This window comes from Drosophila tropicalis, unplaced genomic scaffold, assembly GCF_018151085.1.
Source record: "Drosophila tropicalis isolate 14030-0801.00 unplaced genomic scaffold, ASM1815108v1 contig_845, whole genome shotgun sequence".
Taxonomy (NCBI): domain Eukaryota; kingdom Metazoa; phylum Arthropoda; class Insecta; order Diptera; family Drosophilidae; genus Drosophila; species Drosophila tropicalis.
In genome coordinates, this window is record NW_027173338.1 from 12,599,924 (window position 1) to 12,621,341 (window position 21,418).

The window sequence follows — 21,418 nt, forward strand, 5'->3', positions numbered from 1 at the left end:
TTTAAATCAGATAAAGCTATTCAATTTTTGTGGCACCTTCTTGGTGGCTCTGGTTGCTGAAATTGTTATTATACTTTTGCATTAAGAGACTCTTTTAAGGTGACAGTTTAATTGGAAGAGATTCCATGTAAACTTCCGTAAACTCTGTAGAAAAATATTAAACGTTGTGTTCGATTCAAACAGCTTTTTGATAGGATTAGCGGTTAGTGTTGGTCACGGCACATATCATAGCCCATAATTTGTTCAACACCCACAGCGAAAGCACACAGCTGTCAGGCACGTTCCCCCTATGCTATACCGCCCACCATCTTGACTCGACAGAGATCGTAGAAGTGTAGCATTCTCCAAGCATGCCGGAAAAATCAGAGGAATGCCCGAGACGTGTTCTAAATCTATAAAAATCTCATTCCCATGCCTCATGCCTTGGCCCTGCTGCCTGCTCCTGTCCATTTGTTCGCTGAATTTAGTGCAGCTGCTGCCGCCCATGGATGTGGTATGAGATGGGGCTGACTGTTGTTGTGGGTGAAAGTGAAAACTTGCACCACATGTCGCTTAGCCGGAAACGCACGCAAATTGAAATAAACTGCCATGTGGCTTTGCTTTTTGATGATGAGTTCATATCACTTGGACCAAATGTGAATCGAACAACGAATAAAAAAAAAAAAAAAAAAAAAAAAAAACGTAAGGCTGTTGGCGGCTCATTAGATTAATGAGTGCACAGTTGCCCCTTCTTTGCCCGGATGTTTTGGGTGGTGACACAAGTTTTTGGTGATTTTTTAATTGAAATTTTCAACTTTTGGTGCGTCCACATTGAACGGAAATTCGTGGGTTAAGCACAAACATTTGAAGACACAATGCATGAGGTTATGGTCAATATTAAGTGGACTACAACTTATGTGTTTAGGTAATTTAAAAAAAAACTTATATTTACAAATACATATGTCAAATCACGATAACTAAATGAAACAATTTATTGACAAGTAATTCTAGCACCTAAGATGTATAATAGGGAAATGCTAATACTGAAAACTTTGCAAGAAACCCTCGGCGAAGTAATGTAGCCTTAAATCAGCTGTCGTTTAACAGCGCACAAAGTTGGAATTTTGGAATGTGACTGGCGTACACCACAGTTCGGTTTTTTCCGATGCCGAAAGTTTTTAAATATTTTGATTATAAATTGATTTATTATTTTTAATTTTCTTTTCATCTCTAAATGTTAAAAGAACAAAAAATGTAAGAGAAGGAAAAAATAGCTGACAAAGTTAATATATCACTGTATTTATAAAAAAATATTCGACACATTTTTTCAATAAAATTGCTATATGCAGGGCTTGCACAAAAATTTTTACTATTTATTATTATATTTAATTGAATTTTAAAATGGTTTAAAGCATTTAAAACAAAAGTAGTTTAGTGTTGGGTCTTTAATTTGTGCCTTTTCACCACGCCCATTTTTAACATTAATACCCCCTATCAACGTTTTATTTATAAATTTATTTTAAATTGATATGTAGCTTGGTTTAAAAGTTACAAAGTTTTGCCCGTAACTGTAGCAAATCCGACCACCGTGCGGTGGACAGTGTGACCAGAAGTGCAGAGAACGACAACAAACCTAGAACAACGGAAAATAGGGGAAACAAAAAAAAAAAACAATCAGGAAAGAAAAACAGGGCTAGACCTCTGTTTTTTATTTGGTATTTAGAAGGAGTCTCTTTGATTGTTTATCTGATTTTATGAATTAAATTGAAAACCTGAATCTGGCATTCGAAAATGTCTACACAACGCTCTTTTGCCCAAAGAGTTTCCAAGTAAGTAAAATCAAAAATACATCTTTTTTGTGCCCATACCCATTTCTCTGCACAAGAGCAAGCTACACCCTTTCACAGACGGATGTTTGTTGTTAATGCATAGTGCACAATATGTATGTACATATATATATGCATATGTTTTAATTCAGAACATTTGACTAATTTGTATCTGTATACGCGATTCATATTTCATATTAGACAGCCCGCAGCTGATATACGAAAAAACGTCGTAACCTGCCACATGCAGACTAAGGCAATTGAGCCCGGATCCTTGATGTGTTTATCCACGGTATGTAAATGTAAGATGTGATGTGCAATAAAATGTATGTAACTCATCGTTCCGCAACCACTTAGATTTCTCTTACAGATCCTATCGACTATGAGGACTTTCTGGCCCAACACATGAACTTAATACATCGCGATCCTCTGAAGAATATTCTTGATTTTCCCCCCGCTGATGTTACTGTGAAAACGATACCGAGAAAAATTCGTACTGTGGATCACATAGTGCCCAAAGAGAACATGTAAACGATGAAGAGACAAGTGCAACATGTTAATTTAAATTAAAATATTTCATCTATTTACAGAAACGATTTGCCACAGCATGTTCAGGAGTGTTTAAGCTGCTATACGCGTCCCTGGAAAATTGTTGAATATGCCCAGCGACACTACTCAAGCTCGTGCTGTACCCGTGAACGTATTGATCGCGGTACTATTAGCCCTTCTTCCTACCAGCAGGAATTTGAAATCGACAAGGATTTGGCAGCCTCATTTGATGAAACCCTGACCATAGGGGAAAGCTGCACATCTAGTTCTCGACAATCGATGGCCAGCTTGGCTTCTGTAAGTGGGCTTAGTTCCTGTTGTACGGACACCTTAACACCTACACCACGTGGATCTTGGGCCAGCTTTGATCTGAGGCGCTCGGTTAATGATCCATTGATACCCAACTTGCTAGACAATGTTCCACCGGATCAGATCGATCAAACAAATGAGACACGGCGGCAAGAAAATCGTCAGGATACATTGTTTTCCCTTTATCCGTATGCAGAGACCGCATCAGAAAACGATGTTATCGAACGACGCCTGCCCGCCGAAATTCCCATGGAACATATGGGTCATCGCATCCAGGTAAAATGTCTTCAGTTGCGCCTAGAGCTCGAAGTAGAACCTATTTTCGCCTCCATGGCCATCTACGATGCTCGAGAAAGGCAAAAAGTTTCGGAGAATTTTTACTTTGATATGAATTCGGAGAGTTTGCGACGAATGTTAGCGGGACATGTGGGCACTCCAGATGTTAGCACCCAGAGTCATGCAGCAATCTTTGAGATTTCACAACCCAGCAATGATCTGTTTTTAGTAATACGTCTGGAAAAGGTGTTGCAGGGCGACATTAATAATTCGGTGGAACCGTATCTCAAGGATGATAAAGACAAGTATCGAGAAAAAGTCAAATGCAACGCTGCAGACTATTGTGAGAGATTAGGCAAGTATCGTATGCCATTTGCATGGACGGGTGTCTACTTAACAAATGTTTTTAACGGAGAAAATTTTGAGGGCAAAGACATGTGCCCACAGGACCCGAGTCAGCAAGCTAGCCTGGGCACAGCACCAACAGCGAGTTCCAACAGCCTAGATCGCAAATCATCGACCAGTAGTTTTGATCAATTACGCAAAAAAGCCAACGACATGGGAGGCACATTGACATTAACCAGACGCGGTTCCCTGGAACGCAACAAAGACACCAAACGCCGTCGATCTTGGTCTCCGGATGATTTTGGAAATATCGTTGAGACATTTCGACCGATCACATTGACCATTTCAAGCTTTTTTAAGCAGGAAGCCGACAAAATGAAAGATGAAGATTTGTATAAGATTTTACCCGAATTGAAGCGGCCAAGTTCTTCCTTGATGAAAAAATACAAATGTATACCAGGATCAATTAAATTGGAAATCTCTCCCTGTGAGGAGTTCGTGAAAAATTCCCTTTCCCCAGAGTTAGCAAAGATTGAACCACAAACAACTTCCAGCTGCGAAGTTGTACGTCCCGTTAAAGAGATATTAGAGTTTCCTACAGTGCCAATTTACAATCCGCATTACTCTTATCGCAATCTCCTGTTCGTCTCGCCAAAGGAACTGAATTTCTCAGCACGAGCCGGGTCGGCTCGAAACATTGCAGTGCGAGTACAATTAATGGCTGGCGAGGATCAGAGTGACGCTGTGAGTGCTATTTTCGGTAAATCCTCGTGTCCCGAGTATTCCACTGAAGCCTTCACTGCTGTCAACTATCACAACAAGTGTCCCTCTTTTTACGATGAGATTAAAATCGCTCTTCCCGCGGCGATCAAGCAGAATCATCATTTGTTCTTTACCATTTATCATGTCTCCTGTCAAAAAAAGCCGCAGCATCACGAAATGCAACAACCGGCGGCTGTAGAAACTCCAGTCGGATATACGTGGCTCCCATTACTCGAAGATGGAAAATTGCGAGTGGGCGAATTTAATTTGCCTGTCATGGTAGAGGCACCACCTGAAAACTATTCTTTTATTCCTCCAAACGTTCACTTGCCTGGTATTAAGTGGTTGGACAATCATCGAGCCGTTTTTACTCTGCATGTAGATGCCATGACAGCTATCCACACATTGGATCCTCATCTTGACCGTTTTTTTTTAATTTGCGAATACTTAGTTTCGCGTAACATACCATCGCATATTGGGGAAACGAATATGGAAGGTGAATTAAAAAAATGCCTTCTTGATATTGAGCACACAGATCGGGAATCATTGGTCAAACATTTGCCTCTAGTGCTGGACAAACTTATTGAGCTGCTAGTTACCACTCACAAACTTAATTGTGGTCAGATTCAAGTCGGTGCTACAGTGTTTGAAGTTCTGGGCCTAGTTTCACAACATTTGGCCATACTGCAGCAGGATGATGAACATTTGGTTTTAGACCAGTACGGGCGCCAGAGCCTATTATCTACCTATGTACAGTTTCAAAGTAAAATACCTCACCCGCAGATGACGGTCACTAATTTAGCACTCAGCAATCAGCGGCAAGTGCGTATTCTGCATGAGGAATTAGCTCTACATTGGGTTGTGGCTAGCGGTAAGGCCGCAGATCTTGCCATGACTAATTCGTGGTTTCTGTTTGAACTGATGGTTAAATCTATGATTGAACATTTACACAACACCAATACATTGAGTTCAAATACTTCGAGAAAACAGCGTTTTCCCCACCAATTTAATGATGATCTCTCCACACTGGTTCATCTAGTTACAACAAAGGTTGTTGGCTATCACAGTACAAGCAATGAGCCAAAGCTAGCCCAATCTCTAAACGCCAGTCTTGGATTTTTTTATTTTCGATATATTAAGCGTCATGGATCGAGGATTTGTTTTTGGTTTGATTAAAACCTATACGAAAGTGCTCATCTCAAAAAACGCTTCAATTCCAGATTTAATGAACTACAAAATAGATTTTCTACGTATTGTGGGCAGCCATGAGCATTTTGTAGCCCTGAATTTGCCTTTTGCAACGTCATACATGACCATTTCTAATTCCCACTCAGCTCCATGCAGTCCCACGCCAAGTACCACATCAAGTAATAGTCAAGCTTCATTTGGGTCAGGCTCTGGATCTATTGAGCGTCCCTTGCACGCTGAGCTTAGCCAGGAATTTCGCCAACAACATTTTCTTGTGGGTCTTGTGCTAAGCGACTTGGCCACCGTAATGGAGGTTCCAAATCCTCCAATTCACGGAAAGGCCATTCGCTGCATCCGCAACTTGATGACTTCGCATGACCTAGACGCCCGATATGATAGAGATGCTCGAGCCAGAGTGGCTTCGTTGTATATCCCTCTAATGGGAATTGTTATGGACAACATTCCTCAACTACATCAAAATGATCACGATCAAACGCATGATCGCCTTCAACAGATAGGTCATCTCGAAGACTACCAAGGGCCGCATCAGTCAATTACAACTGCAACTATTAGTCCAGAGGTTGCATATGCCATTTCCGGTAGCCAGCAGTACACCTACCTTTCCGAGCAGGTGAAGAATAAATCGCCGCTCAGCATTGAGAATTCACGGCATTTGCTGGCTTGTTTCTTATGGGTGTTAAAAAATTTAGAACGTTCCATTTTATACCGTTGGTTGTTGGGTCTAAGTCCGCATCGCGTTTACCAAATGTTACAGGTACTTAATGTCTGTCTCAGAACTTTCGAGTATAAAGGCCATCAACAAAAGCGCCTGCCTACTCTAAAGAGAACTAATACACAGAGTTTTCGGAAAACTGCTCCACCTTCGGATGTTAAGGAAAAACTTGAAGAGTGCATTCGAGGCACTAATTCCGCACGGTACGATCTGATCAATCGCCGGAAGGATCGGAATTCAACTGAGAAATTGCGTTGGCGCAAGGATTTTATGCCCCAATATCGCTCACAATATGCATACAGTGGGAATGGGGCAAAATGCTCCGATCTGGAACTTGAGTTGAGCCACTTCATTGAAGGATCGTTGGCTACCGAGATTTCACTTGTGATTCTCGATACTCTGGAGACCATTATTCATGTTGCGACCAATCTACATCATAATTTACTTGGCACCGTTCTTAAGGTCTTACTGCATGCCCTTTCTCGAAACCAGTCCACTTTGGCACTACAAAATTTATTTGCATCTCAACGCGCCTTGATCTTCAAATTTCCGAATCTTCTGTTCGATGAGGAGACGGACATTTGCGCTGATCTATGCTTGATCCTACTTAAGCATTGTGGTTCACTTTTACCGGGAATACGTTCCCAGGCAGCTGCATCACTATATCTTTTAATGCGACAGAATTTTGAGATTGGCAATGTAAGTAAAGTTTAATCAAATAAGTAAGTACTAATAAAACCCGAGCTTGCGTTAGTCTTTTCAACATATCTTGGAAAGCTGAAAACTTTCCAAGTGCAAGTGCTCTGTGCTTTTTATACTCATGTTCCAAACACAATTTTAATAATATGCTTATAATCTTTTTTGTTGTATGAACAGAATTTTGCTCGAGTGAAAATGCAGGTAATAATATTTTACGTTACATTAAACTCAATGGTTAATATTTCAATAATGTTTTTACCTATCTTATAGGTTACCATGTCATTGAGTTCTTTGGTAGGCACTAGTTCGTCATTTAGCGAGCAATCGTTGCGTCGCGCCTTGAAAACCGTATTGGTTTATGCTGAACTGCAGGATGCCGAGCTTCAGGATACAACCTTTCCCGAACAGGTGCAAGATTTACTTTTTAATCTGCACATGATACTTTCTGACACGGTTAAGATGAAGGAATACCAAGAGGACCCCGAAATGTTGTTGGATCTGATGCATCGAATAGCCAAAGGTTATCAGAATAATCCCGATCTGCGGCTAACCTGGTTGGAGAATATGGCTAAGAAACACCGAGAACGCGCCAACCATACAGAGGCAGCTATGTGTTATGTCCACGCGGCTGCATTGGTGTCTGAATATCTTAGTATGCTAGAATCGCAGACTTATTTACCCATTGGTGCCGTCACTTTTCAAAGGATATCTCCAAACACTCTAATGGAGTCTGCCGTTTCCGACGATGTTTTAAGTCCAGGCGAAGATGGCATATGCCTGGGAAACCATTTTACGGAGACGGGCTTAAAAGTTTTGTTGGAGGAAGCGTCCAATTCTTTTCAAGTAGCTGGCATGTATGAAGCAATGAACGAAGTTTATAAGATCTTGATTCCTATCTGTGAGGCTAACAGAGAGTTTCAAAAATTGAGTAAAGTACACGGAAAACTACAGGAAGCATTTAATCGAATAGCACAATTGCAGGTAGGAACATAAGTAAAAGAAGTTGTCAAAAAATCAAAATAACACTCGCTTGTAATGTTTTTGTAGGGTAAACGTGTATTTGGCACATATTTCCGAGTAGGCTTCTATGGAGCTAAGTTCGGAGATCTGGATCAACAGGAATTTATATATAAAGAGCCTACACTAACCAAGTTGCCAGAGATATTCAGTCGGCTGCAGGTTTGAGAAAATGCTCAACGCAATCTACAAATATTCTTCTCTCTATTTAATTAATCGTTTTTACCTAATAGAATTTCTATACCGAACGATTTGGGTCTGACTGTGTACACATTATAAAAGACTCGAATACCGTTGATGTCAATTCGTTGGACCCAGAAAAGGCATATATTCAAATTACTTATGTTGAGCCGTATTTTGAAACCTATGAAATGAGAAATCGAGAAACATATTTTGAGCGTAATTTTAATATCCGTAAGACTTTATCCCCTGAAGTAATTAAATTTACATATGAACTAATTCTTTGCTTCGCATATTCTAACTTCCAGATCGTTTCATATTTGCCACACCCTTCACTAAGACTGGGAAAGCTCATGGTGAACTACCCGAACAATGCAAGCGGAAGACAATTTTAACTACAGCCAATCATTTTCCTTATGTTAAGACGCGCATAATGGTGATTAGTCGACAGCAGATTGTCCTGGAACCAATTGAAGTCGCTATTGAAGTAGGTTTCACCTTAAGAAATATGTTTGTGTGATTGTTTTAAAATGTTGTCTTTTTTAGGACATTCAAAAGAAGACCATAGAATTGGCTGCCGCTACAAGTCAGGAACCAGCTGATCCTAAAATCTTGCAAATGGTTTTACAGGGCTGTATTGGCACCACTGTCAATCAAGGACCCATGGAAATGGCCACTGTATTTCTTTCAAACCTTTCTGACGGCATTACTATACCGACAAAGCACCAAAATAAATTGCGTTTATGTTTCCGAGAATTTTCAAAACGTTGTGCTGATGCTTTGAAAAAAAACCGTAACTTGATTCTCTCCGATCAAAAGGACTATCAACGAGAACTGGAGCGAAATAATGAACGATTTATAGAACGCCTTACACCTTTAATCACACTGACAGCAGCCCAAAACCAAGGCGTCGTAAGGTAAATTTGAGTTGTGACATTTATCGAGAATGATGGTCATCCTTAATAATATACATACATATTTTCTATAGAGCAAACGCATATAACAATAAAAGCACTCCATTGAAATGGTAATTTATGGATGACGACCGTGTTGACCATTTATATTACGATCTTTCCTTTTGTATTTCATGTCTAGCGTTGCGGATTATTTTAAGTAACTTTACCGTTAAGTCTTCTGTCAAATACAGCATTTACATCGACTTGGTATAAAATTTTTACTCGTATTAATTATTCAATAGATTATTTGGAAATCTACGTATACACTTACTTAAGGACACCAATAGTTTACATCATGTATCACCTACAGCGTATTTATATCCACACATATATACATATATATCTTTAATAAAATAACCACAGTATTTATATGAATGTAAAGCATGAGCTGCAAAACCAATTTCGATTTACCATTTTTGTGAGAATATTAATTGCAGTTTTAAACGAATGCCTCGTATAATTTACTTTAAACCAAATAAAGAGAATACAACGATAAAAAAAACTGATTAATGTTACATGAATTTTTGTGGTGGTTTCGCTTTCACAGCTCTAGAACATATATAAATCTATTCAAAATGGTATTCCTCTATCCGCTCAATCTCACTGAAGAAATCATCAATCCCAATCACGTAGTTATGAAAATCTATTTCATTTAAGTTAACGTCCTCTGAAGTATTCGCGGTTCGATTCCATTCTGTTAAATCTAATTCAGGATTCTTCTCATTGGCTTCTAAAATAATTGGCTTTAACATAAAATGTGAATATTCAAGCTGCCTTAGGAAGCGAACTGCAAAATTAAGCCAAAATTATATATTAATAAGGTTTAAAGAAGATTTTTGAAAACCAGCCTTGTGTACTTACGATGAATGCGCAGAAATCCCAAACTTTTCGCATGCTCTGTCCACCAGTTACATATTAAACTCAAATAGTGCTTAGTGGTTTCTTCTGAGTCCCTAAACAGACAGGTAAGATAGTTTTCCCGGAAAATCAACTTCAGCAAGTGCACTGCAGTTTGTGAAATTTTTCCAACCTCTTCAGTGTCTGTATTTGCAATTAATGGTGAAAAGAGTACAATCAATCGTTTTTGAATGTTGGAATTCATAAAGGACTCACCCGATTTAGAATCTCTCAAAATCCATTGATGCATAAGCTGGAAGACGAGTGTAACCACGCTCAAACACAGTTTCACATAGCACTCACAGCTACATTCCTCCAATAATGCAGCACTTTTCTCAGTCTTTTCCGAAGTGGAATTGTAATCAGAGGCAGTCACGCTTTTCAACGAACTTGTGGTTGCAGAGCCTCCAACAATTGCCGTCCTCTCAACCATTTCATCATCATCTTCTGCATCACACAGAGATGGTAGCATTTTGAGTATAAAATCAGGCGGATATTGAAAGCACTGGTAAACAAAGTCCACATGATTTCTGCATGTAGACAACAACAATTGGAAGTGGCTCGGTTCCAAAGGCAATGCATTGAAAAAGCATAGCTCAATTAAACCAGCATAGACTTGCACAAGGCATGAGTCCGTTCCAAAACGATAAATTGATCGTACCCGATCAGAGATAAAGCAATTTTTTGGACTATTGACGCACATCTTAGACATAAGATTGGGCCAAGCAGCCTTTTGAGAACAGGCCAGCATGCATGAACTCAACTGACCGAATACCCATGGACTGGGTCGGGTAAATACCAATTGTTTTAATAGGTCAAACAAGGGATTTAACACATCTGGAGTCGATGCGCCGAATGCATTTCTTAGCAAACTACTTAAAAACGCGCCGAATGCCTCCAGTAGACCAAAATGCTCTGGAAGGTCTTGAGAGAACCCCAAAATTTGTACGGAATCGCTAACTATTTGGAGTAAACTCACTTGACCATGCTTAAGGTGTAGCAATGCCTCTCCTATGGATCTGTTGTGACTACACATCAGAGATAAGAGTGCCAAATATCGACGCAGAAAAACAAAACGTTCTCCACGATAAAGGGGTAGCGGTTGGTATATATCATGTATAGATCGTTGATTCCCGCCTAATAAGGGGTAGAAAATATATGGATAGACCTGCCTGTTGGGTAAAGCTTCTAAACTGTGTGCATATGACCAAAATTCTGAAAAAACTTTGCAAACCGATTTAAGAATTCCCAAATGTTCGTATTCCTCAGTCAATTGTTTCTTTTCCAACTTTGCATAATTGATTAAAAGCTGATCGAAGTCAGATTTAAACAATGCTCCAACCCTGCTTCCCAAGCTTTTCTTAATTTCTTTGTTTCGAATGGGATCCTGCTTGTAAATGTTGGGGTAAGAATTTGAAGCCAATGATATCTCGCTTGCAGCTTTTGTATGAATCTCCAATTTTGGCATACTTAGCAAATGTCGAGGCAAGCTCCGCCCTTCTTGCTTATAGTAGTTTTTTATATCATTCGCGACTTTAGCCTGATTCAGCTTTACACTTCTGACTTCTGCATATTTAAGTTTTAATACTGCCTCATTAGCTGAGATATGCTTGGCTTCTACCACCGCCTTTTGATCGGCCAAAGCTAGTTTCTCCATTTTAGTGGCTTGCAGCTGCTGACGCACATGCCTTAATTCATCACGTAACAGGCTGACCTAAAAGGAAATAAATTAAGAAAATTCAGCTATTTTATTTCAACTTCGATTGCGCTCACCTCACCGCTTTTAATCTTAGTAAGATCGTGGCTGTCACTTAGTTCTTTTTTTAACTTTATATTATCCTTTTTAATTAAATCCAAGCGTTCCATTAAGAATTTGATTTGACGCTCCTGAGCCAGTTGCCGGCGAGCTTCGGTAGGTTTCTGGCTGCAGCTGCCAATACCAGGACCATTCGGATCGGTGGGGGCTATAAATGTTGAAATTGCCGCTTCGAACTCAAACTCTTCACTGTTTGCGAGCAGGCAATTCTTGTCAAACACAGGACCCTGTGGGCCCTGTGTGCTTGTGCCACCTTGTGGAGAAAATTGAGTAAATGTCATGGTGTTCTCATCCGTCTTACGCACGGCTTCGGCCGCCTCAGCCAGTTGTGTGGCCATAAGGATAACATCGTCGTCATCATCATCCCAAAAATCAACGTCAATATCATTTTTGCGCAAATCTGCAGAAGCTTGCCTGAGAATAATGCAGATATTGAAATTAATTGATAATAAATAATTATGTATAATATTGGGATATGAGAAAGATTTGTAATCAAAAGTACATACGTGCTGTTCCCAGTGTTAGTTTCCCTTTTCGGACTCACAGGACGACCGCGACTCACACTAATGTCTAATTTAGGTTTCTTGGCCCGAGCGAAATTCTTCATCGCAGAGTATCGTTTTGAGGACATTTCTGGATGCACAATCAATTCAGTAAATTAAATTTGATTTTGAAATTACATTAAGCCGGCGATTCATATTGCAGTGGTAGAACAATAAAGGGATACCGCCAGACAGCTGACCAGCGTGTTAGTGATGGGACATTCCGAGGTAAACATTTATTTAAGCTACACGGGCCCGAAAGAGTCTTAAGGTACATAAATATGGTACCAAGGAAAAGTTTCACGAGCATGACCTCGTGTGCCCTTTAGCGATTTGCTATCTAGTTTTTGTGTAATTAACAAAAAAATATTTTTATTTTTAGCGGGACTATAGCTATAGTAGCTGTTTTCGGCTTAACAAAATGGTCAAATTTAGAGATCGCGCTGCCAGATGCCACGTTTCGGATTCACAAATTCGCCGGTTTTTTGAAACTTCTCTTCGCACTAAAAACGATAGTACTGTTAAGTCTACAATATTTCTTGATTCGATAGAACATATATAATGATCTGGCAGCAGAATCTTCCTCGATTTTATAACACAGAGTAAAATATTCGGCTGCTACAACAGTTCAAACAACGCGCCAAAAAAACAACAGGCTGGTAGCGCTATAATCTATTAAAAATAGTGCTCGCCAACACTAACTGCAGGTTATCCGATTTTACCACTTTTTAACACTTACGTCACACTTTGCCATTCATTGTTTACGTTTTTGCACTAAATGGCACTTTTTTTTTCCTGTGAATGACAAGGAGGAAAAATGGTAAATGTAATGAAAGGAGTCCTTGTAAAATGGTGAGTGCTTTCTCTCTGGATTGTTAACACTTAAAACTGATACCATAGTGTTGCCTTCTCCAGTGACCCGGCTATGAAACAATTTTTGCTGCACTTAGATGAAAAACTGAGTCTGGGACGCAAATTTATAATACAAGATTTAGACGAGAATCATCTTTTTATATCTACCGACATTGTGGAAGTGCTGCAAGTTCGTGTGGACGAATTAATGGATCGAATTAGTTTTCCATTGCACGACAAGAACGCCTAAATATATTAACGAACACTATTGCCCCAAAAATAGCATATAAATCTCGTAAGATCACTATTATTTACACAACCACGATGACGGGTCGGGAATCAAATCGCATCAAAGACGCAGAAAAGAAACGTGTCTTAGATTCAGCTGCTCGGCAAAGACGTGCACGTAAAGCTCTTGAGGCTCTTGAACAAGATAATTTCCATGACGATCCACATGCCGACTTGGTTATGTCAAAAAAGGTGCCCAAGTTTCAGGAAAGTATAAAGTGTTCAAAAGAGAAAAAAAGGCAAGCGTAAAGGAGCTGAATATTTTCGTGCCAAATATCGCAAAAACTTCCAACAGTTACTTGAGGAGGAAAAACAGAAACCAAATTATGAGAGTGCCGCTGCTCCAGCTCCCAAGAAGCCACTGCGCCACTTTTGCGCCGTTTGTGGAAACTTTTCCAATTATTCGTGCACAGCTTGTGGAACACGGTACTGTCGTGTACGTTGCTTGCAAACACATCAGGATACACGATGTCTTAAATGGACAGCCTGATATACCTGTTCTTGTCTGACGGTTGTAATTTAAGTATTTTATAAATATAATTGATGTCTTTTAAAAAAGTGGAGTAGTAATTTATTTGCAATTGATTTACTTGGATACCACTTGATTGGCCGAAATCCATGATATAAACGAGGAAACTTGCACATAGACCGATGGCGAGTTTGCCTGGCCACATGGCAATTTACCCCATGAAACAATGCCAATAAGAACGTTGTTTTGGACCAAAGGACCACCAGAATCAGAGGTACAGATGCTAACGCCGCCTGTCAAAGGCCCCGTACACAAGTTTGTGGAATGGACATCGCTGCCTTTAGCGCCAAGAGCACTCTCACATGAACCCAATGTGATAATAGGTATATTGGCAGCCACTTGTAGAGTGCTGGGATACGATGCAGTATTTGTTGTGCTCGTGCTGCCCCAACCATATAAATTCGCCGTTCCAGAAGGAACCACGCCAGATTGGGGTAAGGTGACAGGAGCCACTGCTGCAGACCAAACAAAAGCTGTAGGGGTATATAAGAGGCCAATATCATAAGGAACTGATCCTCCAGTGTAGAGATCGTTGACTACAAAATACGTAATGCTGCGCTTTTGAGTAGTGCTTGCAGTTCCCGCCACTGCCAGAGAGCCTGCCACCAGTGTAGATCCCAATACTTGGGCACTGTTTGTCAGGCAATGGGCGGCCGTTACCAACCAATTAGAATTAAGGATGCTTGCGGCGCAATAATGTGTTCCTCCATATTGAATCGAAACGGCGTAAGGAGCACTATTGGTCGTTGCCGCGACGCCGCCAACAACTCGTCCATTTGGTAAAGGATCTGCATTAGCAACGGAGTTGGCTCTTGTAATTGCGGCCGATACCTCACAAAGAGCCAATATAAAAGAACACGCGGCTAGGATGCAGTGTTGGCGTGTCATTGTTTGCCCGTCGAGTGTCATAGTTTTCGAGGAACTGTTTACATATTCTTTTATCGAGGGCTGTTTAAATTAAATCGTGATACGAAATTATTTTGCTCGACTGATAAGAAATTTCAATTGACGCCTCATGTTTTCCAGATAAGCGTTTATTTTAATTTGTAGATTAATTAAACTGCTGCTGCTATTAAAGGGGAATATTTTGCACATCTTGACTTCTATTTGACAAAAAAAAAAAAAAAAAAAACTCAGCAATGATACTGCGTCAATGTGGGATTTTTGAAGAACCCTGTAAAATCAAGTCGTTTGCTTGCCACAGTTCTGCCCATGACTTAAGGCAGCAATTTTTTATTACAGCGATCTCCTGTAGCAGTAAAAAGAATATTATTTTAAATTTAAATTTCAGGATACCAAGCTATTTAAAATAAAACTTTCTAACAATTTCACTTCTAACCTAATCTCGTCAAGAGTATATACATAGAAAGCGAAAGGAGTCGACCAGTTGAAGGAAAAAGTGGAAACATGGATTGACTTGTTCCCAACATAACAGTTGAGGAATTTAGTTTGTGACCACCAATTTTGCTCATCACCTCAAGATACCTTGTTTAGCAAACGGGTCAGCGTTTGCCGCCACCTAAGTTAATCTTTACAATCGTTACTTTTCAAATTAGTATGGCCCATCGATAACCAATAATAACGACCTTGCCGATTGTGCGATTTCTGGGTAGTGCTGGAACAAAATAATGCACATCTCTACTTCTGACTCACAAGAAACGATACGATTCGAGTTTTGCCACAAAACCGTGTAATATTTGTGTTTGTTTAAAGAAGAACACAGCGCTAAGCATATTTTCGCAAAGAATTGAATGCAGCTTGTTGAAACCCAGAAATAGGAATAAACGTAGTGGATTAAAAACCGCAAAAGGCCCAGCCCCAGAGCAAGAGAAGTATCAACAAAGAGAGGGTGAGAACAGCAGAGGGGGAGTAAGCGCAAGTGAGCGAGCGAGAGAGCAAAGAGAGGTCAGCAAACCCGCAATTAAGAAAAAGTCGACACGTACAAAAAAGAGTGCATTGAGTTCCAACGAGAAAGCAGCCCACGACTCCAACTCCAGCATCATGTCATCCGGCGATTTCGGCAATCCGCTAAGGAAATTCAAATTGGTCTTTCTCGGGGAACAGAGTGTAGGCAAAACGTCGCTAATTACACGCTTCATGTATGACAGCTTCGACAACACCTATCAGGCGACTATAGGTATTGATTTTCTATCCAAGACGATGTATTTGGAGGATCGCACAGTTCGTTTACAATTGTGGGACACAGCGGGACAGGAGAGGTTCCGTTCGCTTATTCCTTCATATATTAGAGACTCCACCGTGGCTGTGGTAGTGTACGACATAACCAATACGAACTCATTCCATCAGACATCTAAATGGATCGATGATGTGCGTACAGAGCGCGGCAGTGATGTCATAATTATGCTGGTGGGCAACAAAACGGATCTCTCTGATAAGCGGCAGGTATCCACTGAAGAGGGCGAACGCAAGGCAAAAGAACTTAATGTGATGTTTATTGAGACGAGTGCCAAGGCCGGGTACAATGTGAAACAATTATTTAGACGTGTGGCAGCAGCTTTGCCGGGCATGGATTCCACTGAGAATAAACCCTCCGAGGATATGCAAGAGGTTGTGCTTAAGGACTCCCCTAATGAGAGCAAAGATCCTGAAGGTGGTTGCGCGTGCTAGAAGTAGGATGAACCTATTTTCTTCAGGTCTTTCTCCACTTCTTAACCTCCGCTACAACCTCCACGATGACGAAAAAAATTATGGTGATGATATAGATGAGCAGCATTTTTTAACACACGCTGGCAACGGGTGTTTTGTAGGTGTATGTTTAAGATGACAAGAGATCGGAAAAGAATGCAACGGATCCTTTAAAACTCACACACGTACACACAATTATAGGTTTAAGTTTATTTATAAAGTAAAACAAATGATGATAGCAAACGGAAAAAAAAATAGACGAAACAAATAACGAAATCGGCTAACAAATTTAATATGTTAATTGAAATAATGCAATATTAAAAGAAACTAATCTTAAACAAAACAAAAACCAAGCAAGCAAGCGAATAGATATATATGTATAAAGGGTTTACACGACATAAATATCTTGGATTTCAATTCGTTCTACACGAAATTTCTATAAAGAATCCAATAAAACAAATGTGAAAATGTTTTCAGGTAGACATCGTGAAAATAATGTTAAAAGATCAACGTGTAAACTATATATTTATGTATATCAGATGCAGTAGTGTTGTGCGTTTTTCACACTTTTTGTACTTACAATTAGCCCAACAATGATCGATGATCACATTCCACTTGCCAAGCCACTTATACTATATTCGACTCATGCTTTCCTCAATCCAATTCCTTATGGATACCATTCAGCCAGACGGTGTTCTCAAAGTCCCCGCCTATCTGAACAACAAAAAATAAAACAGAATAGTTTCATACTTAAGCAAATAGTTAACAATTATTTATAGGCCGGATTTACTCTTCGGCTATGTTTTAACTTAATTTTCTATAGAAGGACAACAAAAAGTCTTTCTTTTTGTTGCCTTTTTCTTGGCCATGTGCATCTTATGAATGAATATATTATATAATATTATATATATATAATATGTATTTTTATTAAACAAGAGCAGAAAAACATGCGAAGTAAACATACTAAAAGATTTTTGACTTCGATTAGCAAGAGAAACTTTTGTGCATTTCTAGACTCAAAGCTTTCTAAATTTGGAATCCAAAAATCACAAATAGATCATTAAAATACGATTGCAATTTTTAATAAATCAAAAAATAAAAGAAACACCTACACAATATTAGTAATACAGCAAACAAAATTTTAAAAGCGCCGCCTTTTTTGTGAATCACTTAATGGCCATGCCCAAATCATGGTAAGTTCCATTAGGTCTGGCTGCTGTGTAATTGAGGCCAAACATTATCTTATCGAAAAAAAAAAAAACAGCTGAAAACGGGTATGACAAATATTGAATTGAATTGATTCATCAAGTGAAGAAACCACAATGCATTAAGCCAGTCGGAATTCCATGACCAATTCGTCTTTAATCCATTACAAATGCCTAGCTATGGCACAGCTTTTACGACTTCGACTTGAAAGTATTGCCGTTTACAAAGATTTTCCGCTTATTTCAAAGCTTCCTGTGATTTGCTTTATAGAAACTTGTATGCACGAGCAGTCGGTTATAACCAAGCAATATAGCTGGTGCCTTAGGTATCGTTATAACCAGCATCAACAAAATTCAACATATTTTGTAGTTCCCACATAAATTAGTTGTGTTAAAATCGGTTTCTTTAATTTATTTTTTTGAGGAAATTGGGTACTTTTTATAAGCAAAAATGCATCAAAAATGAAAATTCAAATGCCGACCCTAGTTACTGGTTGCTGCGCAAAGATAAAGTTTTAATATATAGAATATATAAATAAAATAGATACAAAAGTATGTATCTATGCAATTAGAAATTATCCTCATTTGTAATAAACTCATTGCGAATCTTTTGCAATTTGGCAATAAGTTCAGTAATAGAGACTTCGCCATGAACTTTGTTGTCGCGAGTACGAACATTAACCGTATTCGAGGATCGCTCCTTGTCGCCCACCACTAGAATAAAGTTGAACTGCGCCAACTGAGCATTACGTATCTTCTTGTTCATCGTATCGCCAGCATCGCAATCCGCTTCACTCATAAAACCGGCGGCGTGGAGTTGTACACGCACTGATTCAGCATACTCATCATAGGAAGGACCGACTGGAACAACCATCACTTGACGTGGTGAAAGCCAGAAGGGCCATTTGCCAGCATAGTTTTCGGTAAGAATAGCAATCATGCGCTCAACAGAACCCAAAATAGCCCGATGTATAATCACTGGACGTTTTTTCTCACCATCATCTGCAATATAGTTTAGATTGAAGCGTATTGGCAGTTGGAAATCTAACTGAATAGTGGCACATTGGTGAGCACGTTTTAAAGCATCCATAATGGTAATATCAATTTTGGGACCATAGAAGGCGCCATCGCCGGGATTTTCTTTCCACGGTATGCCAAACTCATCAAGGGATTCGGCCAATGCTTTTTCCGCATCATTCCATTGTTCCAGTTCGCCCAAATATTTCTCGGGTCGAGTGGACAATACTAGTTGGAAAGAGAACCCAAAAATGTTATAAACATGATGCAAAAAGTCCAAGCAACCCTTCATCTCGCTCTTAATCTGATCAGGTGTGCAGAATATATGGGCGTCGTCCTGCTGAAAACGGCGCACACGAGTTAAGCCAGTAAGAGCTCCAGACAATTCATTGCGATGCAAAACACCAAAGTCAGCCATTCTCAAAGGTAATTCTCTCCAGGATCTATTCCGATTATCAAAAATCAAGCAATGGCCAGGACAATTCATTGGCTTTAAAGCAAACTTTTCCTTCTCCACTTCAAAAGAAAACATATTCTCAGCATAATGCTGCCAATGACCGGAGGTCATCCACAATTTAGCATTGTAGATGTTAGGCGAGATTACCTCCTGAAAACCACGCTTTCTATACTCCGCTTTCATGAAATTCATCAGAGTGTTGTAGATATGTGCTCCACGCGGCTGGAAAAAACATGATCCCGGCGATAATTCATGGAAAAAGAACAGCTCCTGCTCGCGTCCAATTTTACGATGATCTCGTTTTGCTGCCTCTTCCTGTAGCTTCTCCCATTCCTTTAACTGCTTGGGATCTGGAAACGAAATGCCATAGACACGCTGCAAACTTTCCGCATCGGCCTTGCCCTCCCAATAGGTCGATGAGTTTTTAGTAATCTTCAAAGCCTTTACTTTTCCAGTGTTACGCACATGAGGACCACGGCAGAGATCAATTAATGACCCACACTTATATACAGTTGTGCGGTCGCTGGTCACTTTCTCATTGAGAATGCGCACTTTGAATTCATTGTATTTAAACATCTCCAATAGATCAGACTTCTTCATTTCTAAACGCTCAAAGTTCTGTTTCTCTTTGACAATTTGCTTGACCAACGACTCCATTGCACCATAATCATTCGTAGAGATGCCCTCTCCCTCCAAATGCATATCGTAATAGAAGCCACCGTCAATTGGTGGACCATAGCAAAGATGTCCACCATATAAACGCTCCATTGCTTCGCCCATAATGTGAGCCGAGCTATGCCAGAAAACTGCTTGAGCCTCGGGATCGTCGAATTTAAGTAGTTGCAATGTGCAATTGCCCTCAAGCACACGATCCAAGTCCCAAACTTCACCATTCACTTTTGATATCACTGTGTTGTCAGCCAATCCTTTGCTTATGCCACAGGCAACATCATAGGGCGTGCTTTCCCAGGAGGTTGCATCAACCTGTTTACCGTCAGGCAATGTTACTTTAATCCCCTCACGTGTTTTGGCAGCTAATTCTGCCTGATATTCTGCTTTGCATTTCTCCCAAAAGACATTGCGTTCCTCAATATATTTTGGCCAGGGATTTAGCTCTAGAAAAAAGTATTAATGTTCATTAAATATTAAATGAGTTATCTGTATAGTTTGCCAATAGGTTTATATTTTATACGAATAAAGATTGAATTTGCTGTATTCCGTTATATTTACCTTTGCGAATCTCACCGCCGCCTGCAGCAGGTTTCTTCTCCTTCTTCATTTTGGATGCCTACAACGTTAAAAGATGGAAAATCAATAAAAATTTAAAATAAAGTATATTTGTTGCCTACGTAGACAGGCAATTGCTCTAAATGTTTTTTTTTTTTTTTGGTTATCTACTGTCAACCAATTGTTGTTGTAGTTGTTTAAACAATTCTTAACGAATACAATAACCAAGAATACTTTTTTGATTCTTTATCTTTTCAAATGTTCACATTTTTTCCGAACTTTCAAAACAAACCAAAAACTGATGCAATGGCCCAGCAGTGTTCAGTCAGTTAACAAAATGAGTAAGCTAAATGGAGTTCGTGACGTCATAGACAATAGCCGAATGCTAGTAGCCGGAACAGTGCCACTTTTTAAATTGCCGTGATTCATTTTTATTACAAACACAAACAAACATGTGCACTTTACTTATTGAAAGTGGAAAACTGTTTCACTTAGAAAACAAGGGATGACAGAACAACACCAACCAAAGTTGCGTAGCACCGACAAGTTCCTGGAAAATCTTTAACTGTTTGTTGTAGTAGTTTTTGGCAGGGATGCTGCTGCTGGGCTTTGTTGTTGTAGTTGCTGCTTGCGGCTCTGTCAGTTTGATTTAGGAAATTTAATAATATTCGTTTCCTATGATTGCCTACTTGATTCAACAATTTCAACATCACTCACTAAAACTTTCGTTGTTTCTTTGTTAAACTTTATGAAGGAGTTCAAATGTATTTAACATGCCTTTTGGTTATTTAAGTCCAAATTATTTAATTCCGGCACCACGTTGTCAACCATTATTAAGATTACCAGTGCTGTACACTTTAAAACTTTTTGAGGCCGTTTAATTTTTGTTGACTTTACAACACTGAGTAAGGGATGCCACGGGCTGTGTTTAATGACTCAAATAAAATTGAAATAAATAATAGTAATAAGTATAAATAAAGTAACATTTTTATAAAAGGCTTACCAGAAAAACTTTCCAGAGTTCTTAAATATTTTAAAATAAGCGACCTCTTTATTTATAATGTAGTCCACGATAAAGTCAGTAACTACCAGCTGCTACAGCTTTGGCGCCAGTTCGAATTTC

General features: G+C 39.5%; 7 protein-coding genes across 11 annotated transcripts; 4 read left to right on the top strand and 3 right to left on the bottom strand.

The window, feature by feature from the left end:
- The first annotated feature begins 1,636 nt into the window (after nucleotides 1–1,636).
- On the top strand, nucleotides 1,637–9,034 carry Zir (Zizimin-related). Its single transcript, XM_068294266.1, is given in 12 exon segments — nucleotides 1,637–1,808; nucleotides 2,007–2,097; nucleotides 2,163–2,332; nucleotides 2,396–5,162; nucleotides 5,164–6,666; nucleotides 6,844–6,867; nucleotides 6,937–7,647; nucleotides 7,714–7,845; nucleotides 7,917–8,097; nucleotides 8,172–8,350; nucleotides 8,410–8,780; nucleotides 8,852–9,034. Coding segments are annotated over 12 exon segments (6,210 nt in total). The 5' UTR covers nucleotides 1,637–1,770; the 3' UTR covers nucleotides 8,895–9,034.
- Nucleotides 9,035–9,250: 216 nt separating this feature from the next.
- On the bottom strand, nucleotides 9,251–12,698 carry mus304 (mutagen-sensitive 304). 3 transcript variants are annotated; one of them, XM_068294268.1, is made up of 5 exons: nucleotides 12,039–12,698; nucleotides 11,490–11,946; nucleotides 9,933–11,430; nucleotides 9,681–9,860; nucleotides 9,251–9,606 (listed from the first exon to the last, which is right to left on the bottom strand). In XM_068294268.1, the coding sequence occupies exons 1-5, from the start codon at nucleotides 12,161–12,163 to the stop codon at nucleotides 9,386–9,388; spliced, it is 2,481 nt and encodes an 826-aa protein (XP_068150369.1). In that variant the 5' UTR covers nucleotides 12,164–12,698; the 3' UTR covers nucleotides 9,251–9,385. The 3 variants fall into 3 exon arrangements, with proteins under 3 accessions (XP_068150369.1, XP_068150370.1, XP_068150371.1); XM_068294269.1 differs by lacking the exon at nucleotides 12,039–12,698 and having other exon boundaries at nucleotides 11,495–11,623; XM_068294270.1 differs by lacking the exons at nucleotides 9,251–9,606; nucleotides 9,681–9,860 and having other exon boundaries at nucleotides 11,264–11,430; nucleotides 11,495–11,946; nucleotides 12,039–12,697.
- Nucleotides 12,699–12,819: 121 nt separating this feature from the next.
- Tfb5 (transcription factor B5) lies at nucleotides 12,820–13,245 on the top strand. Its single transcript, XM_068295416.1, has 2 exons — nucleotides 12,820–12,926; nucleotides 12,990–13,245. Exons 1-2 carry the CDS (start codon nucleotides 12,892–12,894, stop codon nucleotides 13,174–13,176), a joined length of 222 nt encoding a protein of 73 aa, XP_068151517.1. The 5' UTR covers nucleotides 12,820–12,891; the 3' UTR covers nucleotides 13,177–13,245.
- Nucleotides 13,246–13,250: 5 nt separating this feature from the next.
- Nucleotides 13,251–13,795, top strand: LOC137581222 (zinc finger HIT domain-containing protein 1). Its single transcript, XM_068295414.1, is given in 2 exon segments — nucleotides 13,251–13,445; nucleotides 13,447–13,795. Coding segments are annotated over 2 exon segments (453 nt in total). The 3' UTR covers nucleotides 13,705–13,795.
- Phae1 (Phaedra 1) lies at nucleotides 13,761–14,675 on the bottom strand. Its single transcript, XM_068295413.1, has one exon. It carries the CDS (start codon nucleotides 14,650–14,652, stop codon nucleotides 13,801–13,803), a length of 852 nt encoding a protein of 283 aa, XP_068151514.1. The 5' UTR covers nucleotides 14,653–14,675; the 3' UTR covers nucleotides 13,761–13,800.
- Nucleotides 14,676–15,370: 695 nt separating this feature from the next.
- Nucleotides 15,371–17,505, top strand: Rab6 (RAS oncogene family member Rab6). The gene has a single exon (XM_068295620.1). The coding sequence runs from the start codon at nucleotides 15,745–15,747 to the stop codon at nucleotides 16,369–16,371; it is 627 nt and encodes a 208-aa protein (XP_068151721.1). The 5' UTR covers nucleotides 15,371–15,744; the 3' UTR covers nucleotides 16,372–17,505.
- A 486-nt stretch (nucleotides 17,506–17,991) lies between these two features.
- Nucleotides 17,992–21,170, bottom strand: ThrRS (threonine--tRNA ligase). 3 transcript variants are annotated; one of them, XM_068295616.1, is made up of 3 exons: nucleotides 21,073–21,170; nucleotides 20,299–20,356; nucleotides 17,992–20,183 (listed from the first exon to the last, which is right to left on the bottom strand). In XM_068295616.1, exons 1-3 carry the CDS (start codon nucleotides 21,124–21,126, stop codon nucleotides 18,163–18,165), a joined length of 2,133 nt encoding a protein of 710 aa, XP_068151717.1. In that variant the 5' UTR covers nucleotides 21,127–21,170; the 3' UTR covers nucleotides 17,992–18,162. The 3 variants fall into 3 exon arrangements, with proteins under 3 accessions (XP_068151717.1, XP_068151718.1, XP_068151719.1); XM_068295617.1 differs by having other exon boundaries at nucleotides 21,013–21,143; XM_068295618.1 differs by lacking the exon at nucleotides 21,073–21,170 and adding an exon at nucleotides 20,820–20,949.
- Between the last annotated feature and the right edge of the window lie 248 nt (nucleotides 21,171–21,418).

Excerpts from the sequence above, each read along its gene's own strand:
- mus304 (XM_068294268.1), bottom strand. The coding sequence starts at position 12,163 with ATGTCCTCAAAACGATACTCTGCGATGAAGAATTTCGCTCGGGCCAAG. Across the intron at positions 11,947-12,038 it reads ACTAACACTGGGAACAGCAC|GCAAGCTTCTGCAGATTTGC; the intron begins GTATGTACTTTT and ends CATTATTCTCAG. Across the intron at positions 9,861-9,932 it reads TTTGAGAGATTCTAAATCGG|ACACTGAAGAGGTTGGAAAA; the intron begins GTGAGTCCTTTA and ends TTGCAAATACAG.
- Rab6 (XM_068295620.1), top strand. The coding sequence starts at position 15,745 with ATGTCATCCGGCGATTTCGGCAATCCGCTAAGGAAATTCAAATTGGTC.
- ThrRS (XM_068295616.1), bottom strand. The coding sequence starts at position 21,126 with ATGGTTGACAACGTGGTGCCGGAATTAAATAATTTGGACTTAAATAAC. Across the intron at positions 20,357-21,072 it reads TGGACTTAAATAACCAAAAG|GCATCCAAAATGAAGAAGGA; the intron begins GCATGTTAAATA and ends TTAACGTTGTAG. Across the intron at positions 20,184-20,298 it reads CGGCGGTGAGATTCGCAAAG|AGCTAAATCCCTGGCCAAAA; the intron begins GTAAATATAACG and ends ACTTTTTTCTAG.
- Tfb5 (XM_068295416.1), top strand. The coding sequence starts at position 12,892 with ATGGTAAATGTAATGAAAGGAGTCCTTGTAAAATG. Across the intron at positions 12,927-12,989 it reads AAAGGAGTCCTTGTAAAATG|TGACCCGGCTATGAAACAAT; the intron begins GTGAGTGCTTTC and ends TGCCTTCTCCAG.
- Phae1 (XM_068295413.1), bottom strand. The coding sequence starts at position 14,652 with ATGACACTCGACGGGCAAACAATGACACGCCAACACTGCATCCTAGCC.